The following is a 17874-nucleotide window of genomic DNA, read 5'->3' on the forward strand; positions in this document are numbered from 1 at the left end:
GGAGAAAACAAATAAAATGTCTATCTGCCTGTCTTTCTGTTAATCTCTATCTATCTATCTATCTATCTATCTATCTATCTATCTATCTATCTATCTATCTATCTATCTATCTATCTATCTATCTGTCTGTCTGTCTATCTTTCTAACTGTTTGTCTGTCTGTCTATCTTTCCGCCCGTCTGTCTGTCTGCCTATCCATCCATCCATCTATCCATCCATCCATCCATCCATCCATCCATCCATCCATCCATCCATCCATCTATCTATCTATCTATCTATCTATCTATCTATCTATCTATCTATCTATCTATCTATCTATCTATCTATCTATCTATCTATCTATCTATCTATCTATCTATCTATCTATCTATCTATCTATCTATCTATCTTTCTAACTGTTTGTCTGTCTGTCTATCTTTCTGTCTGTCTGTCCGTCCATCCGTCCTTCTGTACATCTGTCCGTTCGTCCGTCTAATCATTGAGTGAAAATACAGACTTCATAAAGAACTTGTTTTTTATTTTCAGATATTGGCATCTACTTGATATACGTAAAAGAGTTATTCATGATGTCAAGAACATGATATATGTAAAAAGTAATAAACAGCACTATTATTAAAAATCGTTAGCAAACTATATTTTAAAGCAGGCATATCACACAAATACATATATTTTTTATAATGACAATGAATGCAGCTTTGCTCTGTTGTTCTATTGCTCTATTTCATCCCCAAATGCATCATGGTCCGGTATGGTCCTGGGCCTCCCCAAATCCCCCTTAACATGGGGTAATGAAAGGAAGATACAAAATTAACATGTGGCTTGTAATCAAACGTGTTAGGTTGTGTTTAGCATGTGATCAGTACTCACTTGAGGAGTCCGTGCCAATACAAATGAGGCATGACATCAGCTTTCATGTGGTACATGACCCTGCTCTCTTTACTCTGGTCTACAACAGGGAAGGTCTCCAGCGGCTGACCGTCATAGTCAAACTCTGCCAAAATCACTGTGTTGTAGCTTGTAACCAGAGGACATGAGGTGTAGCCATCATACTGCAACAGACACAACACAAGTAGCATTAAATATAAAGTATAATTATGTGTAAGATTTAATATAATTTAGTAATAGTGCTCAAATATATGTAGTTTACATTCTCTCATCGGCCACTTTATTAGGTACACCTGTCCAACTGCTTGTTAATGCAAATTTCTAATCAGCCAATCACATGGCAGCATGGTCAAGACGGTCTGCTGCAGTTCAAACCAAGCATCAGAATGGGGAAGAAAGGTGATTTAAGTAACTTTAAACGTGGCATGGTTGTTGGTGTCAGACGGGCTGATTTGAGTGTTTCAGAAACTGCTGATCTACAGGAATTTTGATGCACAACCATCTCTAGGGTTTACAGAGAATGGTCCAGAAAAGGAAAATATCCAGTGAGTGGGCCCAAATGCCTTGTCGATGACAAAGGAGAATGGCCAGACTGATTGCAGCTGAAAGAAAGACAATAGTAACCGAGGTCTGCAGAAGAGCATCTCTGAACGCACAACACGTCCAAACTTGAGGCAGATGGGCTACAGCAGCAGAAGACCACACCGGGTGCCACTCTTGTCGGCTAAGAACAGGAAACTAAGACTACAATTCACACAGGCTCACCAAAATTACACAATAGAAGATTGGAAAAATGTAGCCTGGTCTGATGAGTCTCAATTTCTGCTGCGACATTCGGATGTTACGGTCAGAATTTGGCATCAACAACATGAAAGCATAGATCCACTCTCCCTTGTATCAACGATTCAGGCTGGTGGTGGTGTAGGGGGATGTTTTCTTGGCACACTTTGAGCCCATTAGTACCAATTGAGCATCATGTTAACACCACACCCTACCTGAGTACTGTTGCTGACCATGTCCATCCCTTTATGACCACAGTGTACCCATCTTCTGATGGCTACTTCCAGCAGGATAACGCACCATATCATAACGCGTGAATCATCTCAGACTGGTTTCTTGAACATGACAATGAGTTCACTGTGGATGTGGTGGAACGGAAGATTCACATCATGGATGTGCCGCCGACAAATCTGCAGCAACTGCGTGATGCTATCATGTCAATATGGAGCAAAATCTCAGAGGAATATTTCCAGTACTTTGTTGAATCTATGCCACAAAGGATTAAGGCAGATCTGAAGGCAATCTTTTGGGTGCAACACGATTCTAATAAGGTGTACCTAATAAAGTGACCGGTGAGTGTACGTGGATATGTTTAGTTGTGTACATTTGCTGATTTCACCCCTACTCCTTTGTTTGTGATGGTTTACTCTGCTTTTATTGGGCTGTTTTAAGTTATATTATGAGATACGAAAGTGAAAGAAAGACGGCGCAACCATTGTTTTTTAACCAGAGTTTATTGTTATAGTTAGTAAACATCTTTCATTGGAACGAAACCAGAGTCAATTTATTGCTTGACTGATTTCCAGAAAATTCTGATAGTACATTGTTTATTTTAAACAATGAATACTTAAAGAGATATTTCACCCAAAAATTAAAATGTACTTATTGTTTACTGACCTTTCCCAGTGATGGGTTACAGCTGGAAGAGCATCCGCTGCGTAAAACATATGCTGGATAAGTTGGAGGTTCATTCCGCTGTGGCAACCCCAGATTAATAAAGAGACTAAGCCGAAAAGAAAATGAATGAATGAATTTACTGACCATTCACACAGTTCCTTTCTTCTGTTGAACACAAAAAGTAAGATATTCAGAAGAAACATCTAACCATTGGCTTCAATAGTAGGAAAACAGTAGAAAGTGAGTGAGTAAATGTTGGCAGAATTTTCATTTTTGGGTGAACTATCCCTTTAATTTTTACATTCACAATTTGGATAATTAATAAATGCATTAGGTATGTACATTTGAACGTACTTGCTATTTTTGTGTCGTTATATAATAAGGCATACCAGCATGTTACAAGTACTATTTCTGTAACAAGCAGTCATAATATGCATACTACGCATACTGCATCCCACATTCCAATGCACTTGTCATCTATTTCCCTTAATAGTACAACAGGTGAATATATCAGAAGTAATATCAGCTACATTTTGCAGGCTGCTTATACTATAGTTATAGCTATTCTTAAATATAGTTATTTGTCTAACTTTACTTTAGGTTGAAATTTATTTGACGTTAAATACATTTTTTTTTTGCCTTACATGTTATTGGACAGTAGAGGGCAGACTGTTTCCAGTTCCAAACATGGCAGCAGAGTACAGAGAACAGTTGACTTCTGCAATTAAACACAGACCTCCTGCGAGTTCTGAAGTTGTATGTGCTAATGTTGATCTGTTTGCATCATTATTTTTGACAGCAAATACTACATTTGATTGCTTATAGAAATCGCACAAGCAAAACACATCCCAATCACTTTTTTGTCTCTGTGCATTTCCATGAGGTACTATGAATAAAGTAATTGAGCCACTTCACTACACTTTTAGAAAACATATAAAGTGTCTGTATGTATGTGTATATATACATGGGTGTTTCTAGAGTTATGCTTGCGAAAACAAAACAAAAAAAAGTAAAGTTTTGAATGAATAACACAAAATATTATATTAAAAAATGTGTATATGTATTTAGGCTATTAAGTCACCTCGAGTTAAACAGTTAAGTTTTACCATTTTTTAATACATTTACCGATCTCTAGGTCTGACGGGAGCACTTTTAGCTTAGCTTAGCTTAGCATAGATCATAGAATCGGATTAGACCATTAGCATCTCATTTAAATTCAAAAAAGTGCTTCGATAATTTTCCTATTATTTTTGACTCTTCTGCAGTAACATGGTGTACTAAGATTGATGGAAAACTGTGGCTGAATAGGCTGAATTGACTAGGAACTATACTAGGAGCAATGACATGATGTGGTGCCTGGAAATAGTCTCCATCTAGGTAGATAACATTGCTGCGTAATATCATGACGCCGAGCCCAGAGATCAGCTGAATGTATTCAAGAAACAGTAAAATTCAACTGTTTAACTTTAAACGGGTTGTAATTTTTTTTTTTTTTAAGTAGAAAAAGTTTCTTTAAGACTGCACCATTAATGGTGTACATTTGGGAAACACCACTTTTACAGTGGCAAACCATTTGATGTTTATCCTGCTTGTGAAAACAAAAAAAATTAAACCGTTTTGAATAATAACAGAAAATATTATATTAAAAAATCTCCAGATCTGCTGGGAGCACTTTTAGCTTAGCTTAGCATAGATTATTGAATCGGATTAGACCATTAGCATTCAAAAAAGTGCTTTGATAATTTTCTTATTTAAAGCTTGACTCTTCTGCAGTTACATCGTGTAAGACCGATGAAAAATGGAAAATGGTAATTTTCTAGGTTGATATGACTAGGAACTATATCTAGCGTAATAAACAAGGAACTTTGCTGCACCACCATGGCTGCAACAGGAGCAATGACATTATGCGGTGCCTGAAAATAATCTCCATTTAACTTGATAACATTGCTGCGTAATATAATTGTCTCAGACCCAGAGATCAGCTGAATGTACAATAGTAAAACTCAACTGTTTAACTTTAAGCGAGTTGTAAAATGAACCTATTTTTTTAAAGTGGTAAGTTTCTTTAACACTGCACCATTAATGGTGTACTTTTGGGAAACACCACTTTTACAGTGGAAAACCATTTGATGTTCATCCTTAAACACACTTACCGCCTTATCCGGTGTCTGTTTCTTCAGGATTCTGCTGACAGTTCGGTCGAGGACTGCAGACTGTGCAGCTGTAGAAGATTACAGTCATTGATGATTCCCTCCATCATTTAATTTCAGTAAAAATCGTTAAAACTCTCGCTAAGAAGATTTACTTAGTGGACGGGAAACCGCCTTACAAAAAAATACTAACAAACGTGTACTAGACTTGGTTCAATACTTCTGATAATTAGCAAATGAGCATTACCTCCTTCTTTTCCCAGAGAAATCCCCACTATAATTACATAATAACAAAAAAAACATGGATAATTAAAAAATAGGCGTTTTTTCCGCAGTGTTTTACCTACTGCTGCCGCTGTTTTGGATGTGGGTAGATTGGTGCAGTCTCCGATACCGAACACGTTGTCGTATGTCTTGTGTTGAAGAGTGTTTTTATTAACATCCAGCCAGCCACCAGCGTCATCCAGCGAAGAGCCTTTTAGCACTGCGGGAGGTCCCATCGGTGGGGTAACGTGAAGCATCTCATACTATAATCAAAATAAAGCGTAAGGGAAACTCTACAGCCAGGGTGCAAAAATTACAGGGGGGGGTTGACACCTATAATTAATGCCTGATAGATATTAAAACTAGATGTTGGGGGGTGTCTGTCCTTTAAATAGTGGTAAATTGTTTAGCACTGGTCTGATTCTTAAAGGGGACCTATTATGTTTTATAAGGAGTTTAAACACAGTTGTGTGATAACAGTGTGTGAATACAGCCAGCATCTAATGCTAAAAATTAATTAATTACATTTTTTATAATCACACTTGATCAAAACAGTCTGCAGAAACACTTTAAGTGACATTCTCCCTTTGTGCGTGTCATCAACGGAGTAAAGCCCCTCCCATTAGTGACAATCTCTGCCTTATAAGCATAAACAGCCCTGAGTGAGAAGCAGCCGTCCGCCATTAGAGTTTTGAATATGCCACTATGCTGACACATAGGCGTTTATTGCTCCACCTTCATTTGAAAAGAGGCCTGGGAGCACAATGTCATGAACTTAAAGTGACAGTCACCAAAATGGCACAATTTGGATCAAAGCCTAAAAGAGGCAGTTTCAACGAGTTATAGAACATTATTTGGGGGTTATTTTGAGCTGAAACTTCACACACACACTCAAAAAAGACATCAGAGACTATTTTTACATCTTGTAAAAAAGGCATAATAGGTTGCATTTAAATAATAATACAAATTTAAATAATAAGTGAATTAAAATATAAATTTGACCGTCCCTATAATGGTTTATACCACTGTCAAAGGATGATCGACTATTCATTTGGTGGTCTGAGATATGGCAGATCTAGCCAAGTGATTAAAGGACACTTTTTCTTGAAGACACAATAAGGTGCAAGAGATGTTTGGTGTGATTTGTTGCTATTTTCAGACCAGCACAAGCCTAATTTTCAAGTTTTGCACCACGTTGTTTAATTACCAAATCCATTTGCCCCACTTTGTGGACTCTGGTGTGCTGGTCTAGAAAGGAGGTGTGTTAAGGCACATTGGTTGCACGTTGCTATTTCGAGAAATTGAAAAAGGCCATTGACCAAAGCTGGTCTAAAGTCTAGAGCAGAGCACTTTAGTTATGCGCCTATGCAAGTTCAAACGCTTAAAACACACACATTAAAAATACAGCAACACACAAATATCTTTACACATGAAAAAATAAAGCATTAAAATGTTACAAAAATGATTATTTACTACATAAATATAAAAAACCACTGCAAGGGCTTTTTTCAGTTTATTCATGACAATCTACATTTGTATGATGTTATTATTATTATTAGTATTATTTATTATATGCATATTTATATTTGTTTTAATAAAAACAAGTTTAGATTTGTCCGACTGTCAGGTTTTGGAGACGTCTGCATCACTATATGGGGAATAGGATGTGTGTTTGGATATAACTCAGTTTTTTGACTTCATTATTATTATTCAGATTTTAATTTGCTGGAAATTAGAATTGAATTTAGAAATAGTTTTGAAACAAACAGTGGCTACCTTGAAAACCTCTGTTTCCCCAGGTTTGTCCAGATTCTCAAAAACTGCTTCCTGTTTGTCGGCTCTGACCTCGATGAGGTTGTGTCTGAGGTTCACATTAAGGTCCCGTTTCTTCACAATCTCCCACAAGGCATCAGCGTATTTCTTGACGCCAAACAGCACTGGTAAGGAGGTGTTGAAAATAATGTTGGCTTTGGACCTTTTTCCAGTCTTAAAAAAGAAAAAAGAAAAAAACATGATCTCTATGCTTAAGTTTTAATGTATGGTGATGGTATTAAATACTGTGGTACTGAATTATTACTTTATAAGCACATGGTGAATCTAGAAACTTCAAATAATAGCATTGAATTACAATAGTAAAAGTCCATGGTTTTATCATGGTTTTGAGTCAAAGGCAGGGCAAGGTCTTTGTTTGTGTACACAAAATATGGCATTACCATAGAACATGCCCAATATACATGTTATTATCATGACATAAGGCAAAAACATGTTATTATCAATGATCATGTCCACAAAACAGTATAATCATTGTCTGTGCCCAAAAAACAAGGTTTTACTATGCATTTCCCAAATATATTGCATTGCCATGATATATAGCTGAAAATGATATAACCCTTGTTAATGTCCACAAAACATGGTGTTACCATGGTGCATTTCCCAAATATATTGCATTGCCATCATATATGGCCAAAAAAATATATTACCCTTGTAAATGTCCACAAAAAATGGTATTACCATGGAGCATTTCCCAAATATATTGTATTACCATTATATATGAACAAAAAACAATATAACTTGTTAATGTCCACAAAACATGGTGGTACAATGAAGTTTTTCCTAAATAAATAGCATGATATGGCCAATAACATAGCATTATCCATGTTCATATCCAGAAATGATATTTTATTATGTTGTCATGGTACAGTATGTTTACAAAATTTATGATATTACCGTGATATACTGTATGGCCAAAAACATGATATTACCCATGTTCATGTCCACAAAACATGGTATTACCATGGAGGTGCATTTCCTAAATATATTGTATTACCATGATATATTGCCAAAAACATGGTATTATCCTTCTACATGCCCACAAGATATTATGGTATAATGGTATGTTTCCAAAATATATGGTATCACCATATATGGCCAATATTATCATTGTTCATGTCCACAAAACATGGTATTACCCTTGTTCATGTCTCAAAAATATAGTTTACCATTGTTAATGTCCAAAAAAATTTAGAATTAGCCTGTTTTTTTATGTATTGATAAAAATCATTAATGTACAATAGTATGCACAACACAATATTTAGATCGAGAACTGAACCTTTCTCAGGAAGGCATCCGAGAGGTACATGATTTTCTGAGGAGCTCCGGCACATTTAACTGGAGTGTTTGGGAAGGTGAACAAAGCGTTTCCCTCCTTAAAGCTCTTCAATGCATCCCACGTCTTTTCCACTGTTTTCAAGGAGTAGTTTGAACCAATTTTGGGGTGTTCAAATCCCTCCGGCAGGCCCTTGATCTGTGATTTAAAAGAAAAAGAAGAAAACCCTAACAAACCTTGCACCAGAAAGTGTTAATCATTGTTAAACCCCAAACAGGTACGGTTTTCTGTGTCATTTCATGTAGGACCAAAAAATCCAAACATAGAACAAAGGTTGAAATTCTATTTAACTTGAACTTTGACTTCAAGTCTGACAAACAAATGTACTGTAATTAAATGTAATTAAATAAAGATTAGACACTTCCTCTGGACTGATGTGGCAACAACACCACACCCAATATGTGTTAATAATAAATCCATAAAAGTAGTAAATGCAGTAAAGGTTTCAGTTTATACATATATAAATTAAACAAAACAATTGCTGTATCTGAAAATACCCCCTACACCATCATCACCATTCCCTACAGCATAGTCCACTAAAGTAGTGAATTTGAGCGTTTGGTTTGTGTTTTGGCTGGCTGATAAATCGATCAGGCAGATTAGATTTTAAAGAACCTGAGTCATTTATCACTGTGTGAGCTGTATTAATAGTGACATAAAGTGTTTTGATGTGTATCATGCACACAAATGTTACTTTACCTAAATTATAGTTTATTTTGAAACTTTAACTGAAAAAATTTTGCTATTTCCCGCCATCTTGTGGTGAGATGCGGAAATTCATTTGCCGTGCTAAATAACAGTGACTGCATTTTGGTATTTTGTGAATGGATTGTTGTACACTCGTTATTAGAGTGCATTGTAGGATTAATTAAGAACGTCCACTATGGTTTCGGACAGCACTAGAAATTGCTGCTCTCTCAAAACTATTTAAAGGTGCAGTAGGTGATTGTCTTCAGAAACATTTTTTGTTGTGCTGGTTGAAAGTCTCTTCACATTCCGATAGTAATGATAAATGTAAATGATTTAAATGTATTTACATGTATTTTTATATTTTGAGTAAGATACAACTAAAAAAACATTCGTCCAATGAAATTTCGGGCCAAAAATTACGAAAGGTAGGCCAAAGTGTCTTTCAACAAATGTAGATTTGTATATCTGACCATCCTTGCATGCATGAAATATTGCACATTAGGACAAGGTTTGCTTGCTACACAACTGAAAACGTGCTAGATATAATGCAAGTTTTCAAAAGTTTGGAATTGCAGTATCATAAAGTAATATAAAGTTTTCTTACTGGTGAGTGACATGATCTAGTATTATAAGATTGTCTTTGGTCATCTATTCGGTGTGTACATTCATGATGTGCATTTTTAATGCTATTATGCTAAGTAGCATTTTCACAGATCGCCTACTACACCTTGACAGGTATAGGAGGTGATTTCGCATACAGCCTAATTTTCAATGACATTCATATCATAAACATACCTTTTCATAGTGCAGCTCAAGGCCCAAAGCCACAATCAGATAATCATAGGAAATCTAAGAGAACACAAAAAAGATAAATACTTAGTAAAGGTTGAGATTGACTCTAAATTATCTTGTTCATGTTCACAAAATATGATATTATCCTGTATGCCCACAAAATATTATGGTATCATTGTATGTTTCCAATATATACAGTATTACCATGATATATTGGCAAAAACATAGTATAATCATTGGTAATGTCCTCAAAATATTATGGTATTATGGTATGTTTACAATATATAAAGTATTACCATGATATATTGCCAAAAAACATAGTATTATCTTGAATAATACCCACAAAATATTATGGTATCATGGTAAATTTCCAAAAATACAGTATTACCATGATATATTGGCAAAAACATAGTATTATCATTGGTAATGCCCTCAAAACATTATGGTATTATGGTATTTTTCCAAAATATATGGTCTTACCATAATATATATCCAAAAATATATTATTATCCTTGGTAATGTTCACAAAATATTATGGTCTCATGGTATGTTTCCAACATATATGGTATTACCATGATATATTGCCAAAAACATAGTATTATCCTGGATTTTGCCCACAAAATATTATGGTATCATGGTATGTTTCCAAAATATACGGTATTACTATGATATATTGCCAAAAACAGGGTATTGCCCACAAAATAGTATGGCATCGTGGTGCGTTTCCAAGATATATGTGGTATTATCATGATATATTGCCAAAAACATATTATTATTCTTGGTAATGCTCACAAAATATAACTGTATAATGGCATTACCCTTGTTCATGTACACAAAACATGGTATTATTATTGTTTGTCCTATAGAACATAGTATTACCCATGTGTCCAAGAAACATGGTTTTATCATTGGTAATGTCTAAAAAGCTGTAAAGTAGCATGCTATTTTAGTATTATTGGTATTGTAATTAAAGCTTTCAAATTACACATGTATAAAAAAACCTAAAACTGTAATTTTTGCAATCACATTCACATATGGTATAACATAAACATACATTTTCAAAGCTCAAGGCCAAGACGAAAAAAGATAAATACTTAAAGTTGAGTTTGATTTAATCGTACCTACTAAATGATCTTGAAATTCATCACTTATACTATGTCAGGTTATGCAACAGGTCCGTGCAGCTTTATATCACACTTTATATCTGCTCTGCCTGTTTTATAATGACACACCTTCAGGGTTCAATAAAATCTGCTATGTAATCTCATGTAAAATCACAATGATGACACAACATTTCCCAGCTTTCATTTCCCTTTTCAACAAGACTATACAGAAAACCACTGCTCTTACACATACTCTGAAATATATTACTAGCATAATTAATAACTTCAGCACTGTTACATACCTTCTTCCCACAATCTGTGTGGACAGTGTTTTTTTCCGGGTCAAATTCGGCCACTTTAGACTTGACCCACGTCACTCCTGATGGTATCACGCTCGAGGTCGGTCGTCCAGAGGAAGCAACACTTTTAGCCCCTGCGCCAACTAATGTCCATATAGGCTGATAGTAATGCATCTGGAGTCAAAAATGCATTAACTGTCAAGAAAATAACTGAGGAATTTATTTTCTTTAATTAATAAACCTCTGAAGTTCCATTTAGCTGATCATAATTACAGTTATATTGTGAACTAATATTACAATTTATTACAATTAACTTCAAATATCAATCCAGGCTTATCATGGATGCATACCCCTGTATACATTTCTGGAGAGCGCGAGACCTCCTCTTCTTGTGTAAATCCACCAGAGGGCGCTGTCGACTGACTGACCGACCAATCCCCCCACCCACTCCCTTCCCTAAACCCAACCGAAAGTGTTTTCAAAAGAAATGCAGAAAAAGCAAAGTAGTCGTGGCTGCCTGATTTTTACCATGTTTTCATATCTTATCACGTTCTCATCCTGTTATTTACTTATTTATTTTATTTTTTGCCTTTGGTTTTTGTTTTACCTACTTTCTGGAACCGCTCTTCGCTGGACTCGAACCCCGTTGTCGCATCCAACTCCTCTGCGTCTCAAGTCCACCGACGTACGTGGCGAGCTACTAAGCAAACTGGTAACAGTGGAAAAGCCGTCCATACAGTGGTAAGTGGTTAGCTGGTAGTGCGAAAAGAACCATAATGCTGTGTTCGCACCAGAATCGCGCGAAAGGTGCGGCACGAATAGTGCGAATTGCACGGTGCGAATGGTGCAATAAGCACGAATGACACAGCCCGAATTGAGCGTTTGCGCGTTTGACACGTGAAACGCGCAAAACGCTCGAGTTCAAAAATCTGAACTTCAGCAGACATTTGCGCAGCGTTAACCAGTCAGGAGCTTGCAATTTTCTCAATAATAATCCACGTTAGCCATTTAGCAACGAAGCTATAGTCACCGGGCAGACAGAAGCCCTGTCCATGATGCAAACCCGCGTTTGTTCTGAAGTAAATTTGACGCGTGAATGAAACAGATTTGATGCGCAAATGAAGCGGATTTTCACACGCGAATGACGCAAGTACACTCAAATGTTTACACATCTGTTTACGCGCGATTTATCCGCACGTTCCGCGTCTGGTGTGAACACAGCATAAGCCGTTTGCGGCATCATACCGCCCTTCGTTTTAAAGATAAAATGCAGCCATAGGTAGCTCTGGCTACATAATTCGCACTCTCCAGATATGTATACGGAGGTACGTTTTCACAATGAGCCTGTGTTGCCAAAAGTGATTCCAGCATTTTTACACCAATATTCTGTTTCACACGATCCTTCAGAAATCATTTTAATAGATTCTGAAAACGTAGCCCTATATACATTTCAGGAGATCATGAATTATGTAGCCAGAAGTACGAATGGCTGCATTTTGTCTTTAAAACGAACGCTACGGGGCGGTATGATGTCATTCCTTTTCATGCTTACCAGTTGACCACTTACCTCCGTATGGACAGCTTTACCGCTGTTACCAGTTTGTCCAGTAGCTCACCATGTTTGTCGGTAGACTTGAGACGCAGAGAGGAGTTGACCACAATGACAGGGTTTGAGTCTGGTGAAGAACGGTTCCAGAAAGCGGATAAGACAAAAAAAGAAACCAAAAAAATAAAATAAACAAGTAAATAACAGGGTGAGAATGTAGTAAACTCTGAAAATGTGTTAAAAATTAGACAAGGGCTTTTCTTTTTCTGGATTGCTTTTGAAAACTGTCAGTTGGGTTTAGGGAGGAAAGAGGGTGGGTCAGTCTATCGGTTAGTCAGTCGACAACAGTCTCTGGTTTATTTACGCGAGAACTGCAGGCGTGAATGGCACTCGCAAGAGAAATTTGAGATCTGAAAAAGTGCACACATCGGCCTCTGTTGCATTTGCATTAACAAAACTGCAAAAAAAGTAGCTCCTGGGACAAATTTTGCGCTGTCCAGAAATGTATACAGTGGTACGTTTTCAGAATGAGTCTGGCTTGTTTGCTGCTTAGAGAAGATTTTTACTTTTATCATTCCAGAAAACTTGTTTTGCTGCTTAATATTTTTGTGGTAACTGATATATTTATTTTACGGTACTTTGATGGATGGAAAGTTTTATCAAGAGTTTTTAATTTAAATGCTACAGAGATTTATATAGTTTTTTGGAACATTCTACTGGAGTATCGAGGAAATAGTTTAGATATATATATATTTTTAAATAATGCATCTCTGAAGTTCAAAGATTTGGGGTTGGTAAAATTACTTTTTTAAAAATACTAACAAAGATATGTTTATTTGTTCATGATTACAGTAACTTTGCTCAATTTTTTTACGCATGCAATGGGAAAAATAAGTACTGTCACCATTTTTCTCAGAAAACTGTTTACAAATGAAGTTATGCACAATAAAATGAAATGACACAGGGAAAAAGTATTGAACACATGACGAAAGGGAGGTGTAGAAAGGCAGTAAATGCCCAGACAGCAGCTGAAATCTGTCAGTAGCTCTTCAAGCAACCCTCTGCCCTTCGTCAGTGTAAATGAATATCAGCTGCTTCAGTCCAACATCTACATTATCATGATGATGAAGATGAAACCAGGGTGGACATCTCAGCGAGACAATGATCCAAAACACAGCCAAGGAAACTTTCAAATGCTTTCAGAGAAAGAAAATCAAGCTGTAGAATGGCCTTGAATTACCTGACTTGAATCTAATAGAAAATACAGAATAAAGATCAGATTTGATAGACGAGACCCACAGAACCATCAAGATTTTAACAGTCTGTGAAAAACCTGAGCAATGCATGTGACTTCATTCTCTATATAGAGTCGTTTAAGCTGCCATCACCAAAAAAGCCTTTTATATAAAGTATTAAATATATTTCAGTAGATCAGCACTTTCTCCTTGTGTCATTTCATTGTTAATACTACTTTTTCCTGATTTTTTTGTTTGTTTTATTTTTATGTTTGTATTTTGTATTTTTTTAATTTGGTTGAATTCCATGTCCACAGCTCCTTTAGAAATATTATTCCCAGGAAAACATGACATGTTCAATACTTATTTTCCCCTCTGTATAAAATTAACAGCTTTCTATTTGAAGATATTTAAAATGTTATTCACTGTGATTTACTTTGACTTGCTGCTCAAGAAATCATTACTTTTTGTTATTGTTGTCAAATTTGGAAACACTTTTGCTTCTTAATATCATAGTGGAAAATCTTAAAAATTAGGTTTTATATAAATAACTTAATTCCTAGCTTAAATGACATTCTAAAAGCATAACCTTTGGCCAATATTATATTATATTATATTCACTCATTCATTTTCTTTTTGGCTAAGTCCCTTTATTAATCTGGGGTCGCCACAGCGGAATGAACCACCAACTTGTCCAGCATAAGTTTTACGCAGCGGATGCCCTTCCAGCTGCAACCCATCACTGGGAAACACGCATACACACTCCCCAGAGCACCCGGAGGAAACCTATGCAAATACGGGGAGAACTTGCAAACTTCAGACAGAAAGGCCAAGTGACTCAGCCGGGGCTCGAACCAGTGACCTTCTTGCTGAGAGGCGACAGCACTACCCACTGCGCCACCATGCTATTATATTATATTATATATATTTTTTTATCCTTTATTTTACCAGGAATGTCCGATTGAGACATGCATCTCTTCCACCAGGGGGTCCTAGCCAAAATTCATTCATTCATTTTCTTTTCGGCTTAGTCCCTTGATTAATCTGGGGTTGCCATAGCGGAATGAACCGCTAACTTGTCAAGCATATGTTTTACGCAGCGAATGCCCTTCCAGCTGTAACCCTTCACTGGGAAACCTGGCCAAAAAGTTATATTATATTATATTATATTATATTATATTATATTATATTATATTATATTATATTATATTATATTATGCATCCTTGCTGAATGAAAGTATTAATTAATTTCAAGCTAAATATATAAATACAAACACCAAAGCTTTTGAATGCACATGTCTGTAAATGCACAAAACAGGAACTTGCTAAACCTGAATGCCAAAATCTGATGTACATGCTGCCTCAAGAAAAGGCAGGTACAGTAGAGGGTTCTTAAAGGGGTAGTATGGCTAAAAACACTCAGGCACTGCATACCTCACTAGGCTCCACAATGGCCACATTTTCTGCGCCGACCTTTTTTTTCAACCGTGCGGCCATCGCTATTCCACCGCTCCCGCCGCCGAGCACAAGAACTTTGTAGTGGTCCTTGGCAGCCAGTCCAGAGCTGGTGTGGATTTGTGAGTTAAAAACAGAGAAAACTCTGCAGTACTGCCTGGACAGCAGCAGCTGTGGGTGTAAAAAACCTGCCATGATGTACTTCTGAAAGAAAAGGGAAACATATACAGTTACAGCAAAAAAAAAAAACACATGCACATAAAAAAAAAAATAATAATAAAATAAATAAATAAATAAAAATCGCTAACTTGTTGCAGCCTAAATTTGCATAAAGTCTGGACAAAGCTAACCGCTGGGTTCACAATTAAATTTAACCCAGCTGTTAAGTTTGTTTAAGATTTTTTGTGGTGTATTTTTTTTGCGTGATCTCTAAAGGAAACATAACTATTTTACGTTTCGTCAGTTAAGTAGCTACTTTGTAGAGTTGTAGATAGAAAATCAGTAATTTTAGAAAGGAGGTGTGGCATCAAAACCCTCTCCTATTCCCAATTGTCATTGGGGATGAGCAAATCGGACTAAAATATATGACAAATTCGTACAAATTCATACGAATTAGCCACTACTCAAAAAGTTACGAACTGCCATGAGATAGCATTGCTGTTTTTAAATGACAATAATGTACTAAAAATGGAAATGATCCATAAATACCGTCCCAGACCTGCCTGACCAGTAGGTGGCAACATGTGGTACACATACACAGTCCGGTAGTCTTCCGTTGTTAGGGTTGTCAAATACTTTTATCATAACAACTTTTTCGTAAATTTAAGTGTTTGTAGTTTACACAGAGATGGTCTCGCTTTCAAAAAAATGTAAATGGAAGGTTGTGGTTAGGACTAGCAGACCAGTTGATTAACCACAACTAGGCAGCTTAGTTGGTTAACTACAACTATGTAACCATAGCCTGGTGGTTCCAATGACTTAATCTTGACCACATTTTATTAATTTGTTCCACCATAATTTTTTCCCCTCATTTGTTTTTTAAATATCAGCAAGGTTATGATGACGTATACTTTTTTTGTGTGTTCCCTAAAAATCCTCTTTTCTATTGTGTCATCTAATCTTCTTGCAAATTACACTAAACTTGAAACTTCTGCTACTTAAAAAAATCTTTACAATGCCAGGAATGAAAATAGCAGGTTACATTTAGAGTTTGCGTGCGTCTACTCGCCTTTCAAAAGTGTCCTCTGCGTGCAGAAAGAGAGTCCATGCGTCTGAGGAGGTGGCAGAAAGTAAAAAAAAAACACTTCCTATCTCTCCAACCCAATACACATAACAGTTAAACTAAAGCTGAGTCATGATACCTGGCATTTTCTGTGGATGTGTGTGGTCCCAATTCAAATGAGCTGCCTACCTGTACAGCATTTTTGGCCACGATTTGTGTCATACAGTCTGTCTAGAGAGCAATTTTTATGTCTCAAAACCTTGTAAGCAACTTCTTTGGCATTTTGTGCATCATCTAGATGTACTTTTTGCAGTCATAACGCCTCAGAATACTGTCCAGTTGGGTGGTCGTGCAAAACAAACCCTTATCATCGACAATAAAGACTCTTCGCTTTATAGCCAAACACAATAGCATTCAAACATATAAATGCACGACACAAATGATGGATAGTTCATAATTTATACGTTTGTGAACATTATGTTAATACGTTTTCTGCACACGTTTATTCAAGTTCAACAACAAACGAGCTGTTTGTACACCGTCAAACAATGAATAAATTTGCTATACACACTACAAGAGTGAACCATAATCTATTACACGCATAAAACATATGGGTGTTAAAAGATATAGTGTAGAATAAGCTCTTACCAGAGTAAATGAGACGTACGTGTCTGACGGACCTGTAGCTCTTCTGTCTGGTACAGTTGATCTGACTGCGGTTTGTTTTCCTGGTTTGACGTATGGGCTTCGCATTGACAGTAACGTCACGTGATGATGTAACAAACTATATTGAGAGTCATAAAACGTTATTCAGGTTAATTGTTATTTTATAGCTTTCTCGTCCATTTAAATGTTTAAGGAAGTACTTAAGAACAGAACATGCACGAACACCACGAACAACTTAAACCTCGTTGCAATCGTCCGGAAGATGGCGCTAATACTTTTCCATGCAAGTAACTGCGTTACACAATGTTATAATTATACTGGCTGAATTACAGAATTTAGTAAAGGACACACATTGAATAATATGATCAAATTTTACACCTACCAGTTTAGGCTATTTACACTCTGACAAATTTGTTAATTAGCATAATAATAATATTTAATCTTTGAACATGACAATGAGTTCACTGTACTTAAATGGCCTCCACAGTTACCATAACTCAATCCAATATAGCACCATTGGGATGTGGTGGAATATGAGATTGGCATCATGGATGTGCAGCCAACAAATCTGCTGCAACTGTGTGATGCTATCATGCCAATATGGAGCAAAATCTCTGAGGAATATTTCCAGTACCTTGTTGAATCTATGCCTATCTATCTATCTATCTATCTATCTATCTAGATTGAATATTATTTTAATTTTTCTCAGATATTTCAGAATTTTG

The 17874-nt window shown here is 36.3% G+C and overlaps 1 protein-coding gene across 1 annotated transcript; it reads right to left on the reverse strand.

Moving 5' to 3' along the window:
* Positions 1 to 495: 495 nt before the first annotated feature.
* Positions 496 to 17357, reverse strand: sqor (sulfide quinone oxidoreductase). Its single transcript, XM_056452068.1, has 10 exons — positions 17132 to 17357; positions 15241 to 15465; positions 11029 to 11199; positions 9627 to 9680; positions 8085 to 8279; positions 6752 to 6961; positions 5055 to 5238; positions 4715 to 4782; positions 867 to 1048; positions 496 to 773 (listed from the first exon to the last, which is right to left on the reverse strand). The coding sequence occupies exons 1-10, from the start codon at positions 17234 to 17236 to the stop codon at positions 716 to 718; spliced, it is 1452 nt and encodes a 483-aa protein (XP_056308043.1). The 5' UTR covers positions 17237 to 17357; the 3' UTR covers positions 496 to 715.
* Positions 17358 to 17874: the final 517 nt, after the last annotated feature.

The sequence above is a fragment of the Danio aesculapii genome, chromosome 25, assembly GCF_903798145.1.
Source record: "Danio aesculapii chromosome 25, fDanAes4.1, whole genome shotgun sequence".
Lineage (NCBI taxonomy): Eukaryota > Metazoa > Chordata > Actinopteri > Cypriniformes > Danionidae > Danio > Danio aesculapii.